The sequence below is a fragment of the Uloborus diversus genome, chromosome 4 (assembly GCF_026930045.1).
Source record: "Uloborus diversus isolate 005 chromosome 4, Udiv.v.3.1, whole genome shotgun sequence".
Lineage (NCBI taxonomy): Eukaryota > Metazoa > Arthropoda > Arachnida > Araneae > Uloboridae > Uloborus > Uloborus diversus.
Window position 1 is genome coordinate 136852481 of NC_072734.1, and position 14353 is coordinate 136866833.

A 14353-nucleotide genomic window follows, 5' to 3' on the forward strand; every position below is an offset into this window, starting at 1 on the left:
TGGACATCTCACATGTATGTTTAAGAAAAATGATTTTGCTTCAAAGATACTTCATAAAAATATATGAAAACACTTTAAAATAATTAACAATTGAATTTGAGGATCGAAAAACACCTTTAAAACATATAAATCATATATTTAGTTCTCAAATAATAGCTTTGTCAAGATCGTAACTTTTGGACATACATCAAACTTTCCAAATTCCATTTTTTCTAAAATTATTTACAACATAAATAATCTGTCTTTAATTTTTTAATTTGTGGAAAATATTATCAAAAAAAAAAAATATTCAGTTTGAGATTCATGGCCTTATTTTTTTTTTTGAAACGTATGGAAATAATTTTAAAAAAAATTTAATGGTACATTTGCTCAGTTAACGTTTTGGTATGTCCAAAATTGTTCCTTTTAGCAAAGAAAATATTTTTTAAGTGTATTTGAAGAGTATTTTTTCCATAATTAATGTCAATTCTTGTCTCTATACAGTATTATAATTTAACTCAAAAATTTTTGAGTTTATTAAAATGAAAGTTATTTGGTGTTGAAGCTTCAAAATTGAGGTCTGTGTTTGCTCCCACCTTTTGAGAACTGCCCATATATAAATTTTGATGCCAGGTGCTGAAGTTTACCTCTCAAGCAATCCAACCAATTGCTTCGTTTTCAGAGAAGGCAGCTGTAACTTGAAATAAGCTCATCACCAAGTACATTTTTCACGGTAATTTTCACGAGTAGATTGTAACAGATGCAGACTAAACAGACACTTCGGAAATTCTTAACCCCTACTAAAGAAGTGGTAGTAGATCTAGGCAGCTCTAAAGAACAAAGTCGTTTTCCATAGGAGGAGTAAATACGATGATCGCAAGACGCAAGCAGGCTGTAATAAATACTTGATGAGCAACCATTTAATTGCAGTAAGTGTATAGAAGAGGAAAAAAAGATATTAATTTTCTAATAAATATCTTTTCTCCTTTAAATAAACAACTTATTTTGATCGAGTAGCAAGTTTCAAAGCATTATATGACAAAAATCGTGTCAAATAATTTTGTCCGTTTTTTTTGTTACAAATACTCCTCGGTGCGGCGTCGTCGTGTAAGGGGATGACGTTAGAAACATTGAACCATTAAAAACCTTGCTCTGGAAGCTGGAACTAGAAGCTCGAGGGAAAATTAGAGAAGAGTTGGAGCTGTTGTGTGCTTTGGAGTAGGGTCTGTCCAGACCCCTGCTGTGTGAACTTTCTGCCTGGGACCCTAGTTTTTTTTACATCAGTTTTGTAATGGAGCCTTGTAAAGTGGACCAACGTGCCCCACATGCGGGGAACCTTGGTCTATTTTAGCACGTTGGACCGCATCAGGAAACCAACTTCTCTTATAATTTTAGTGATAAATATTAATTATTGAATATTTTTAAAAAACTAATGCAGATTAAACTTTACGAAAGATGTTTTAGAAGACATTTGGGAACAAAAAGTGCTACTTCCTGGGCAGATACTGGGTTTTGGAAGGATAAATCATACATGTTACTTTTATGCACAGTTACATCAATATTTTCTGGAAGAAAAAAAAAGTCCTTTTTTTTTCATTGCATTGCTAATAAACAATTCCAAAAATAAAAGAAAGATTGAGATTAATACCATTATTTTTCAGAGGAAAAGTACAATAAAATTGACGTCTTTAAGTCCGTATACAGAGGTCTGGCCTGAGGATGTTTAGGTCCGTTAATGGACCCTTCACAAAAATGCAATCAACCAAAACGGACCTTTCACAAAATCCCGATCAACCAAAACCAACCCTTCACAAAATTCTGATAGACAAACAGGAACAGATCTTTCTCAAATTGTTTACTGAAAGAGCAAATCTGAAAGCGAAATAACGCATATTTCCGGTGTATAAAACCCATAATTTTTGGAACCTTTTTTAAAGTCAAATTAGAGCGATCAGCTTATACAACATCTGCTAATTTTGCAAAGAAAAAAATGGGCACTCTTGTGATGCACCTGCAAGCAATAAATAATTACTACTGCCAAATAAATGTAATGCTTGTTGTATGTTTCTTAGAAAGAAATTAACAACTGAAAATAAGTTTGGTTTTAAATAATTTTGTTTTATCACAGCTAATTATCAGCGGCGTTGTAAACTTTTGTTGTAAACTTTTCTGAAAAGGCTTTGGTAAACACTTTTCCCCCTGCTCATGATTTAATAGACAATAATAATAATATATATCAGCGATATGAACTTAGAACTGCAAAGGGATAGTAAGGGTGAGGGGAAAATATGATCGCTTCAGATAGGCTTACCAACTTCAAAATTATCGCCACTTAGCGTCCCGCATTAAACCTTTACAATGATTTGATTAGAAAATATTCTCATCATTTTACCAACTTGTCAATTGCGTTTTTACCGTGTGATGCGATATTTAACTGTTATTTTGGGAGAAAATTGTATGAGTTTGATTTTTCCATGCTAACAAGGATGATTAACTTTAAATAAACTCTTTTACTTACCTTTTTTTTTTTTTAGATGTCTACATTTTGAAAAATGCAATCTTTTAACATCAGATATGCGAATTATATTTTGTTCTTTTTCAAGCTAACTTCACTTTATTAGAATGCAAATAAATAAAAAGTCTCTTTATTTTTGTTAGAACGCTCATTTCAAGTTTTTAAAGCAAAATTTCATTTTCTTTTATGAGTCAAAAATTAAAATGCTAAATTGGTGGTTTATTTATTTTATTATTTTTTGCTTCAACTGTGTCCACAGATATTAATGATATGTTTATCATAGGACTCTAAAATGCAATTTTAAATAATTTTATCAAAACTATTTCTTTTACAAGCCGTTTTTATACTTTTGATGCCTTCACTTTGAGAATTGCAATCTCTTTGCATCCACTGTGGGAATCCGATTTTTCTAATTTTTGATGTTTATTACGCTTTGTTAAGAGGTAAACAAATATAATCTCTTAGTTTTGTTAAAATTACGGAATTTATGAGTTTTAAAAGAAATTCTGTGCTTTTTAAGAGTGTCTTAGGTCAGAAAGTTAAATGCTGAACACTTGTCTGATTTTTTTTTTTTTTTTTTTTTTTTTGTTACTAATATTTTAAATACTGTACAGAAATATTTCTAGTATAATTTAACATAATGAAGAATGGTAGATAAATATTGTATTTGAGAGAGCGATGCCCCCCCCCCTCCGGCCAAATACTAGAAAAACACCCCAGAATGATATTCTCAACATAGAAGAGGAAAACACTCAATTTTAAGTTTAAATGATGCAGTTTGTGCCCTCTCTGAATTCTAAAAGTTTGTTTAAAAAAAAAAACTTTTTCTTTTCTTTTTTATTTGCAAATTTATTTGATTTTTCACAAAAAACGGACTCTCTGAAAAATCCTGTTTTAGACCCCTGGTATATCTTTGTGTTCTAAAATTAATTATACTAGAAAATAAAATTAGATTAATCTTAAGAAAGAGTATCCTTTTTTTTCAATCAATTATTTGTTTTATGTAGAATGCTTGTTTGGCAAAAACTTTAAGTTTAGTACAGGAGCTTTATTCGCTACAGTATGTATTGCATATTTTACTCTTTGAAGGCAATTGTATGCAAAGATTAAGAAGAATATTTGAAAATAGTAAAAAAGTGCAAATATGAAATAAATCTTTTAAAAAAATTTTATTAGTATAAATTTTGTTAAATTATTATAAAATGTACCTTGCCCTAAGTTTTTTATTGTTATTTAAATGCATGTGCATCGTGAAACAAAACGTATGTTTGATGTACAAATACTTGGAATATTGATATAATTAATTATTTAGATTTAACGGAAAAAAAAGTTTCTAAATTACTTGCAGTAGGTTGATATGGTCAAACGTACCCGCAATAAGGTGGACCAACGTACTCCACATTCTTGGCCTCTAAAAATAATGTTATAATCTTTACTTTGTGACAAAAAAAATAAAAAAACTGCAACTAATTGTGAACTAAACAAACTTCAAGAAAGACAGGGTTTGTACGCTCCTTCAAAACTCCTCCAATACTCCTTCATTCAGGAAATTTTTTTGGAGGGTCCTTCAAACTCCTTCATTTTGAATTTTACTCCTTCAAAACTCCTTCTCCTTCCTTTTAGTTCAAGACTGCATAATCTTTCTCTATGACGGTAACTTAAAATACTTCGATCGAAAACTTAACTTCGCCATAGATAAGGGCGATTTCACTGTAGTAATTTCATATATTTATTTTTTCATAAACATGTGATTTGCAAATTTATCGTGGAAGTCATAAAAGTTAAAGGTGAAAATATTATTAGATGACTTAGATATTTCATAAGTGAAGTAAAACATGCTTATAAATGATGCTTGGCTATTTTTTCAAGTTTTATGATTATTGTTTTCACTCCAGGGGGAAGAGGGTCAAATATATTGAAAAAAAGTGCAACATCATTTAAGGACAGCCCATTAGTACTCCTTCAAAACCTCATTTCACTCCTTCAAAACTTCTCCAAAACTCCTTCATTTTATTTCTGAAATTGAGTACGATCCCTGAAAGAAGTTTAATTTATTTTTCTGCTATCTTGATGAAACCCATTAAAAAAATTTAAGTAACAATTAAGTAAATCTCAGCACTACTGAAATAACACTTTCTGTAATAGAATTTGTTCAATATAACAGTACCATGTGATTTCCTTACAGAATTTTAGTGGACTATAGGTACTATTTGTTAGTCATAAATTAAAATAAAAAATATTAATAGTAGAGACGTACCGAGTACTCGGTAACTACTCGGTACTCGGCCTACTCGGCCAATTTACCGAGTACTCGGTACTCGGCCAAATTCTGATCAGATACTCGGCTAATACCGAGTAGTTGAAAAAATTGAATATTGTCCAAGGCAGATACTAAAATTTATAGAAAAAAGAGCAAGCATTATATTCTGCAATCATTTACAATTAAAATTTATAAGTCAAATTTTAAATTTTGAGAAAAATGAAGTTTGTAATGCTTCAATGGAATAAATCTTTATTTTAATGTCCCCAAAGTTGATAAAACTTATTTATGTAAAATTATGCAAAAAAAAAGTATAGAAAATATGGAATTTTTATATTAAAAATGGATTTTTGTTACAAACAAAAATTAGTTATAAAAAATTATGAAAATACCTTTGCTTAAAAAATAAAAGGAAATAAAACAACGTTAAAAGCACAGTGCAGGAACACTGCAGACACGTGTTTTGGCATTACAAGGAATTCCTTTTTCAATGCACAACATGGGAGCTCGTGGATTTAAAGGCATCCGACAAAAATCAGATTTTTTTTGTCGAATGTCTTTACATTCTTTAGCTCACATGTTATGCACTGAAAAAGACATTCCTTGTAACGGGGGGGGGGGGGGGGGGGGGGGGGCAGAAACACATGTCTGCAGTGTTCCTGCATATTTGTTGTATTAAAATTATTTATGTTTGGCGGACTAAAACTATAATTGATTGGTATAAATTTGTTTTAATTCCAACTTGATTAATCATACCTTTTATTTATTTATTTTTAATTTTAAAAATAATTTTTTTGTAAAATTTTTGACACAAACAAAATTGTTTATATAATGCGTAAATTGAATTTCAGCAGGAATTTAGTTTTAAAAACTATTATATAGACAAGGAGGTCTATACTACTATTCCAATAAGTTCAAAATTCATCACTTGTGTGTCAGTGGTTCTTCATAAAACATAATTGGTTCTTGGTAACTCGGTACTGGGCCGAGTAGTAAAAGGCCGAGTACTCGGTACTCGGCCAAAGTGCTACCCGATACGTCTCTAATTAATAGTATCAAAATAATTGAGACTGGTCCAACTTTGCCCCATCTCCCCCTATACTTTCACTTTGGTATATAATGCAATTGAGACGTATATCAAAATAGATAATTTTGACTTAGTTATGTTTTTTATTTATATATATTTGATAGTTAAAACAACTTTAAATGATGATAAAACGAAATTGGAAAAAGGTTAGAAATAGATAACTTCAAAAAATAAAAGATGTGTTCTAATGTTGAGAATTCAGTTGAATACGAATCAGAGCTTGAACTATTTTATGCTTAATTTTTATCAACAAAGCTACAGTTTAATAAGATTTTATTTATTTTTTAAATACTACTATTAGTCATAGTTTTTCTCTTCAATATATATGTATAGGGGGAGGGGGGCACAATGAGATATGGGCTATAGTGAGAAATTGTAAATTCTAAAATAAAGACAATTCTGACAGCTACTACTACCTAGGAGGAGTAAACATAACCAAAATGCTTTCCAGAATTCCTAGTTCCACTCTGTTCTATGCCTTTGTTTTGTTTAAAAAAAAAAAAAAAAAAAAAAAAAAAAAAAAAACGTCACTGTTTGGACGCACTGAACGTTATTTGGATAATTTCTTACATGTATCATAATCTTGAAAAACTTCAACAATTAAGCTAAGTGTGGTAGTTTATGTTGTTACTGACACTTTAATCTTCTATTATTCAGCTATATTACTTTTAACTCATGATTTATTTTAATAATATGAAGCAAAAATCTTTATTTTGTTGTTTGGTTCACAATGAGACAAATTTTTTGGGGCACAATGAGACGTCTCATTGTGGACCAAGTAGCAGTAAGCAAGTGTAAAATACTTATCTACTTCTTGTTTTAGTTTACAAAAAAGAAATTTAACAATAAAAAATAGGCTTAGTTTAAAAATATTTATATTTTAACTAATTATTACAAGTGACTTGGGACCTTAAAGAAGCAGATTTTGTCTTAGCTCAATTCCCTTTGAGTGGAAAATGCTCAAGCCAGTGTACTTTCTATAAATATGTATCTGTCATTACAAAGTGTTCTGATAATGAGGTAGAAATACAGTGCCTGAAGAGTTTTAACTCCTCTAAAAACAAATTCATTTATATAGATAACAATATTTCGAATATTAGCATTCAATATATCGTGGGAAAACTGCCTCGGCCTGATATCCATTCAGAAAGAACTAAGAGTGCTTATCCAGAATAAAACTGTTGAAAAACACTAAAATTTAACCTTCGCTTAATTTTTGTTTAAATACTTTATTGAATTGTTTTAATGCAGTACTGAAACGTTGAAATGCTATTGCAAAATGCTTTTTAATAACTCTGTACCAAATTAAGTTTGTTTAATAACCTAGCTAAAGGTACTTATTTTGCAAAATTTAGGTAAAAATACAGTGATTATTCAGCTGTCCTATTGTGGCCCTACTTAATGTCTCATAGTGACCCATACCTGGACCACAATGAGACACTTTTCATTGAATTTATAAAGTCTCATAACTTTTTTTTCCTTACATTAAATGGGCTAAATTTGGTGCAATATACTATAATTTGAATCCTTAAATATAATCAAGTATGTTTCTGCTTTAAAACTCACCAATAATATGAAAAATGTAAAATATGTTTTTTGTTTCACTGTGGCCCACCCGCCCCTATATATATATATATATATAATATTGAAAAGACCACACCAAAAGCCCATAGATGCGCAACGCAGCAAAACTAAAAAGCCAAGTAAATATAAAATTAAGCAAACAGAATTTCAAATATTAAACAAATTATAAATAATTAATGATGATAAAAAGGAATATTTATAATTTGTTTAATATTTGCAATTTTGTTTGCTTAATTTTATATTTACTTGGATTTTTAGTTTTGCTGCGTTGCGCATCTATGGGCTCTTGGTGTGGTCTTTTCAATATTTTTCACTTTTATTATATATATATATATATATATATATATATATAAATATATATATATATATATATATATATATATATATATATATATATATATATATATATATATATATATATAATGAGAGCATTGCTAAATTGATATAACTGCTGTGAAAAACAAACTTTACATTTAGATTAATTAAATCATCAGCTGAAACAACGTTAGATGTTAAAAAATACAAGTATTACAGAAGAGCGTTTTTTCTGAGCTCAAAAAAATTTGAAAAACTGCAAAGAAAATGTTGCATTCTAAAAAGTTAATATTAGCTGGCAAATGCTTGGAGCACTAAACCTCTCACATTCTCATTCTGCAAGAAACAGCCAACATTATTTCACCAAATAATCAATTTGGAAAAAAAAAATCAAACCGAACGTTGTTCCAGCTGACCATTCAATTATTGTTCCAATGTTCCACTGAGTTTAAAAACTTTAGAATTACTGACTTGGAGATAAAATTACTTTAAAAAAATAAATAAAGTTGATCCTCATAGATAAAGCATTTTTGCCAGGACAGTTTTTACCATTTTTTCCACCTTTAGCAAAAAATTAGCCAACACTAGAAAGCATTTTAAATAGATGCAAAGATAAGGCTTTCTTGTTGCAAAAGATTGTTAAGAATTACATCCTTATTTTCATCAAACTCTAGCTCATATCTGTTAATTTTAATTTCATGTTTTTCTCTCTTTAGAAAACGAAATGCTGCCAAGAAATTAATAGAACGGTATTATTTCCAACTTACTGATGGTTGTGGCAACCAAGCATGTCAAAATGAAAATTGCGCATCTTGTCAGAAAGCACCCAAGCTGGAACCTGACGAGGCAGCTGCACGTGCCATTCAGCTTTTCAAAACTAAAGCTAAGCTATGTGTACCTCCATGCCCAGATATCAACTGCTCAGATGAAGGTTATGAATCTAATTTGCCAAATGGGACAGCCAGTGTAGCTGGAGATTTGAACCAAGCAGAAAATTTTAGATATCGACGGAGAGGAGGTGGAAAAAATGGCTGCAGTGTTGAGCCATGTAAAATGGACACAGATGCATCTGTATCTCCAGATTCACATTCAAGCAAAAACGCAATCCCTACGTCATCCCCTATGGACACTGGAAGTTCACACATGTTGTCTCCTAAGTCATCTGTGTCCATGGAGGTAAAGGAACAGCCATCTCAAGGTAAATAATAGTCAAAATGAGTTAATATGTGTATAATTTCAACACAAATATATGAAAACATTTTAAATGACGTAACACTGAACAGAATTTTTCACTGTTTGGTGGATTTTCAATTTTTACACTTTTCTTTTGGGTTTTGAGTGCTACTTCGTCATAGTAATCCGTCCGCATGCGTGTCTCTTCGAGAAATGTTACTTTTAGTGTTCCCGCTAGGCCGTTTTTGAAGGGCGCAGTGCCCTGCCCTTTTCCATATCAGCAGACTGGGCCCTGCCCTTCTTTTAGATCTCAAAATGCGCCCCGCCCTTTTCAGAAATAAGAAATTGCACCCTGTATTTTTAAAAAGATGCCTCAACTATCGTTTCGACCTGCCGCAATATCAGGGCAATTTTATTTGTCCAGCGATTGTCTGCAAAAACGCCTATGTCTTATCCTTGTTCCCAGAATTTCACCCTAAAAACGGCCCCATAAACAAAAGGGGAAGCAAATACCTGGGCAAAGAGGGGATGAGATTTTCAGAATTCAACAGGCTTATCAGTAGGAAAGAAAGGCATGTTCTTCCTTCTACTGAGGGTGGGTTTTTGAAAAGTTGTGGGAAAGAGTAGGGTCCTCTGGGAAGGGAGAGATCTTTGTTTCATTCCTTCCCATCCGTGATCTTCTGAGAATCAACAATAAGAGAGGGAATAGGACATTTTCCTAACATTTCAGCCCTTTGTGTCCGTTTTTCGTTCGCACGTGGAAATTAGGCTTAGCTAATTTTAGCGCATTGCTAGTGATTGTGTAGCAATCTTTTCACATCTGTTTTTGGAAAGTTAACTTTCTGATTGTTTCCTAAGAAGGACATAGTACAAAGCTTACTGTGCTAAATTGCAAGGGTATTTTTTAATATTTTAGATTTTTAGCCCCCATCCCCCTCCACTAATAAACTGTTTTAAATGGAAACATATCGCATTGACAGGGCGTTCATTCAATTCTTTCCTTTTTGCTAAGTAATTTTATTATCTGTGTATATGATTCATATAACAGATAATTTAAAACACTTATTGACATAATAAAAAGCATACTTTTGACATACTTGTGCTTTTTCCTAACTAAAATGATCTTTTTCTTTTATAAATATTATACAATTGAATTTAAAAACAATCACAAAGTTAAAATGCTGATATGTTAAATTTTCACAAAAATTGTCTGAGATAAAAATCTTAGCTTGGCCCAAGCTGCTTATGCATTGTATTTAGGAGCGCATACATCTGCCAACACATTTGTGTTATGAATTTGAACAACTCCTAGACTAGGAAATAGAGCTTATATAAATTCTTTTTAGTTTTTCAACTTGCTACCACTGCATTTTTGAAGCACTGCACACAGTATTTTAAGTTAATTATTCTATTTGAAGTGTAATAGATTTAAAGAAGGAGAATTTACACTCATCACGATTTTGATGTCTACTAAAATACCTAATGGCATAATGCACATTACTAGACAGTTTCTTTAGTATTAAGGAGAGATCAGTAATTGAATACTGTTCTTCTTAAATTGAAATTCAAAGGGTTTTGAAATGCCTGGAATTTTTTTTTTACTCTTATAGGTAGTTAAAATTATGGCCTGAAAAGTGTTGAACAACACCCAAAGCCAAGTTTCAGCATTAGCTAAGGAGTGTGGAAAATGTGCTTAGCTTAGTTGGCTTTTGTGTGTGGGGGAGGGGGTGATCTAACCCTATTCTAAAGACAAGTGCGTTTTCTGGATGAAATCATATTTAATACTAAAGTCTGGTGACGGCGATTGAGGGGGGGGGGGGGGTCATGGTGCTGACTAGACTGTTTGAATTTTTGCAAGGTGTTTTAAGTGTTATTTCTCCTCTTAATTTTTTTTTTTTTTGGGGGGGGGGGGGGGGTGAGTACTTTTTGGGAGTGGTGCATCATTGGTCTTGGGTGGGGAAGACACTGCATTGAAATAGTGCCTTTTTTTAAAAAAAAGTGCCCCTTTCAAAGGCCAGCACCCTTCCCTTTTTTTTTTCTTTTTTTCTAGAGTGAACACTAGTTACTTTTCTACCTTGACAAAAATATCAGAGTTGCACTGTTGACTAAATAAGCAACTATTTTAAAGAGTTGGTGACTATGACGGCTACTTTAGCCAATAAAGATGGTTTTGCAATGAACTGCTGCTATTTCAGCCTGAAAGCAAATAAAGTAAAAAATATGACGAACGTTAAAAAATAGAAATGTAAGGACAAAAAAAGTTTCAGCTTCAAGTATCATCTGCCGAACTTATTTTGAAGTCACTCAGGTCTGCTAAATTACGCGAATAGTCTCCAAATGAGCTATTCCGGTCTTATTTATTGCCAAGGATAAGTAAACAGGCCCTGCTTTGTTTTACTACCTATATATTTGTTTATAACTTGTTACTGAGGTTTTGAAAAGTTTTTATAACTTTTGTAATGCTTTAATAATTTTTGGGAACTCCTTATCATTTTAAATGCCTATTAACTATCTTACATTTATAAATAATAGTTTTACATTAAATATCACTTTCCCATTGTATTTTTAATGCTCCAATGTCAAAAGTATTGTTAATGTGTAGTAATTTTACACAACTGTATTGGATTCAAAGTTTTTTCTAAAAAATCATCTCCCTCTCCCCTTTTATTTTGATTTTTAAACAAAGCCCAAAATGAACAACTAACTGTCAGTTTAATTTACATTTTCTTCCCTTCCATTCTTTCATTTTGGTAAGGAACATTTCAACTCTAAAATAAATGTAGGAGCTGCCGTTGGTAATGAAGTTAACAAAAGTCAAATAAGCACATGATCAAAGTAACAATGTTTGTTTCAATGCTTTTGTTAAGTTTGTCCTAAATATGTCCTGATTTTTTTTCCCCCGTCTCCCCCCTCCCCTCTTTTTTTATTCCCTATGCCGTCCCCTGGAATGTGCCACTGTTATATGTTATGCTTTTTATATTGAAAAAATAAATTCCTTATTAATATAACTACTAATGTTCATTCTTTTTTAGGTGTTTTATCACTGGATGAAAAGAGTTTATTAGAAATAATAGAACAGTGCAAAAAAGAACAAAATTTTTCGCGCTTGATCCGAACTTTAGGACAGGTGTTTTCTAGTGAAGAATCTCTAAAAGTGAGTTTTAAGAAAGATCTTACCAAAGACAATTTATCCAAAGAAGATATCAGAGCTATGGAAATCGATGAAGATAAAGACAAAGATTCCTCAAAGGATGCAACAACTAGTGATCAAAGTCAAGCCGAAGTAAAACCTCAGGTTGTGACTGTCGATATCCAATCGGTGCGACGATCTTTCTCTACTCTTTTCAAAATACCTGAGTATCCTTTTCAAAGAGCCTTAATAAATGCTTTAATAATACTCTCCGAAAATTTGGAATTTGATTTCAAGTATTCAACTAAACAATCAAATGATCCGACTCTATTGAACATTTTTGTGATTGTGATGGAAATTCCTATGTTGGAATGTCCAGAATATATGGAAGCTGCCTTGCCAGCCTTCTGCAAAGCAGCAGCTCTTTTACCAGTTAAAAGTCAAGCTGTATTATCTACAATATGGAGCTCATATACTCCAGAACGTTTAAAGCAAATGTTGGACACTTTGCATCAGTTCATAACATTGAGGGTAATAGGAAGGCAGTTTTCAAGGGATTATTGTCTTAATGATGAAGAGTCTGTCATAGCTGCCACAAAGTTAATGAAAATTCTGTTTTACGCTAGCCTTTTAGGGGGTGTTGTTGAGGATACTGATCTTACCAATGAAGATGAAGATCCAATGGAGTCGGATGATAATGACTTGTTAGTGGCCAGAGCCAGCCCAGAAAGCAAGGAAAGCCAAAAAGCGAAAGAAGATCCTTTAAGTGTTGAAATTCGCATCAAACCTATAGATTGTAGACGGCCTGTTCTTCCATTTGAAGAATTTTATAATGAACCTTTGAGCGACCAGCTTGAAATGGATCGCGATTTTGCTTATTACAAGACAGAGAGTGGAAAGTTTTCTTTCATGAATTTTTCATTCATTTTGACACCAGCTGTTAAAGCCATGGGCTTATACTATGATAATAGGATACGTATGTATAGTGAACGTAGGATATCAGTCCTTCAAAGTATAGTACATGGTGCACCATCAAATCCTTACTTAAGGCTCCGTGTCAGAAGAGACCATTTGATTGATGATGCTTTAGTTGGTGTAAGTGTATTTGTTGATTGTGTTGTGTAGCTATAACATACATTTGTAACATATTTAATTTTTCATTGATTGGTTTAAAAATAGAATGAACTTTAATATTGGTATGGGTCATATCAATCCAGGCTGGGGCGTTACCTTCATTGTTTTGAAAGTTTTTGAACTTAACTTGAATCTGAATTTATTCAGAGAAAAAAGTAATTTACTGCCATATTTTTGTTTTTACACTTTTGACCTTACAGCCTGCCAAAAATGGTAACCTGGGTACCAGTTCTGATTTGTGAGTTCCGACAAAATTTTGAAACTGCTTCACTTTCCAACGATGCCCGATATTTTGTTGCAGTTTTTTATTAGGAAATTTAGATTTGTTTTGCAAACAATGTTCAATGTTTCTTTCTGCAGTCTTTTGAGGAAAAAAGAATGATTTTCATTCCCCCCCCCCTCACCCATATTAGCCAATTTTATTTATATTTATTTATTTTTTATTTATTTTTTTTTTTTTGACTGTTCATCAAAACGATTGAGCATTACATTCCGTAAAAACGAGAGTTTTCACTTGAGTTTAATAAGTTTTTAAAGCATTTGAAAATATGATGGTTTTTCAGGTGCTGTATACATGAATGTAAACTTGAAATTTCAAAAACATTTTATTTAGAAGTAAAGGGCATACAGGAACTTTTAGCCACATTTTCATTTTTTGTTGCTTTTTTGTCAGTATTTTCATTTTTCTGAAAGAAATAAGGTAGTCTTTTAGCACTACACTAAAAGCTTGAGTGCGAAAACATGGTACTTCATATTGAATAGGATTTAAAAAAGCAGTCCTGTGAACATTTTAATTACTTTATTCTAATAAATCCAATTTGTACAGAAACGATAGTTTTGCAAGTTTCTATATATGTTCTATGTCTATCCCTCCAATGACACGGAAAATGTCTGCAGTATTCCAATTCTTACAGCTCTTGCCATAAGCTATACAATCTTAATGATTGGAGCACTTCAGTTATTTGCACTTTTTCTCATGCGTAGTTGCTGCCACTGATTAACCATACCCTTAATGGTAACTTCATAACCGGGAGATTTTATGCTGTTGCTGTGTAACATTTATATGATTGTTGCTTTGGAATTAATTTGAGTCTTTGAGAAGCAAGGAGATGTAAGTGAACATTTTTAAGTTATGAGTAAAACTCGTGCAATTTATAACATCCTAGGTAGGCTTTC

General features: G+C 31.8%; 1 protein-coding gene across 1 annotated transcript in view; it reads left to right on the plus strand.

Moving 5' to 3' along the window:
- Positions 1-14353, plus strand: part of LOC129219705 (ubiquitin-protein ligase E3A-like) — a 64476-nt gene that overhangs the window by 13213 nt on the left and 36910 nt on the right. The window contains exons 2-3 of the mRNA XM_054853990.1: positions 8457-8938; positions 11946-13138. Coding sequence (XP_054709965.1) covers positions 8457-8938; positions 11946-13138 — 1675 coding nt within the window. The remainder of the gene's footprint in view (positions 1-8456; positions 8939-11945; positions 13139-14353) is intronic.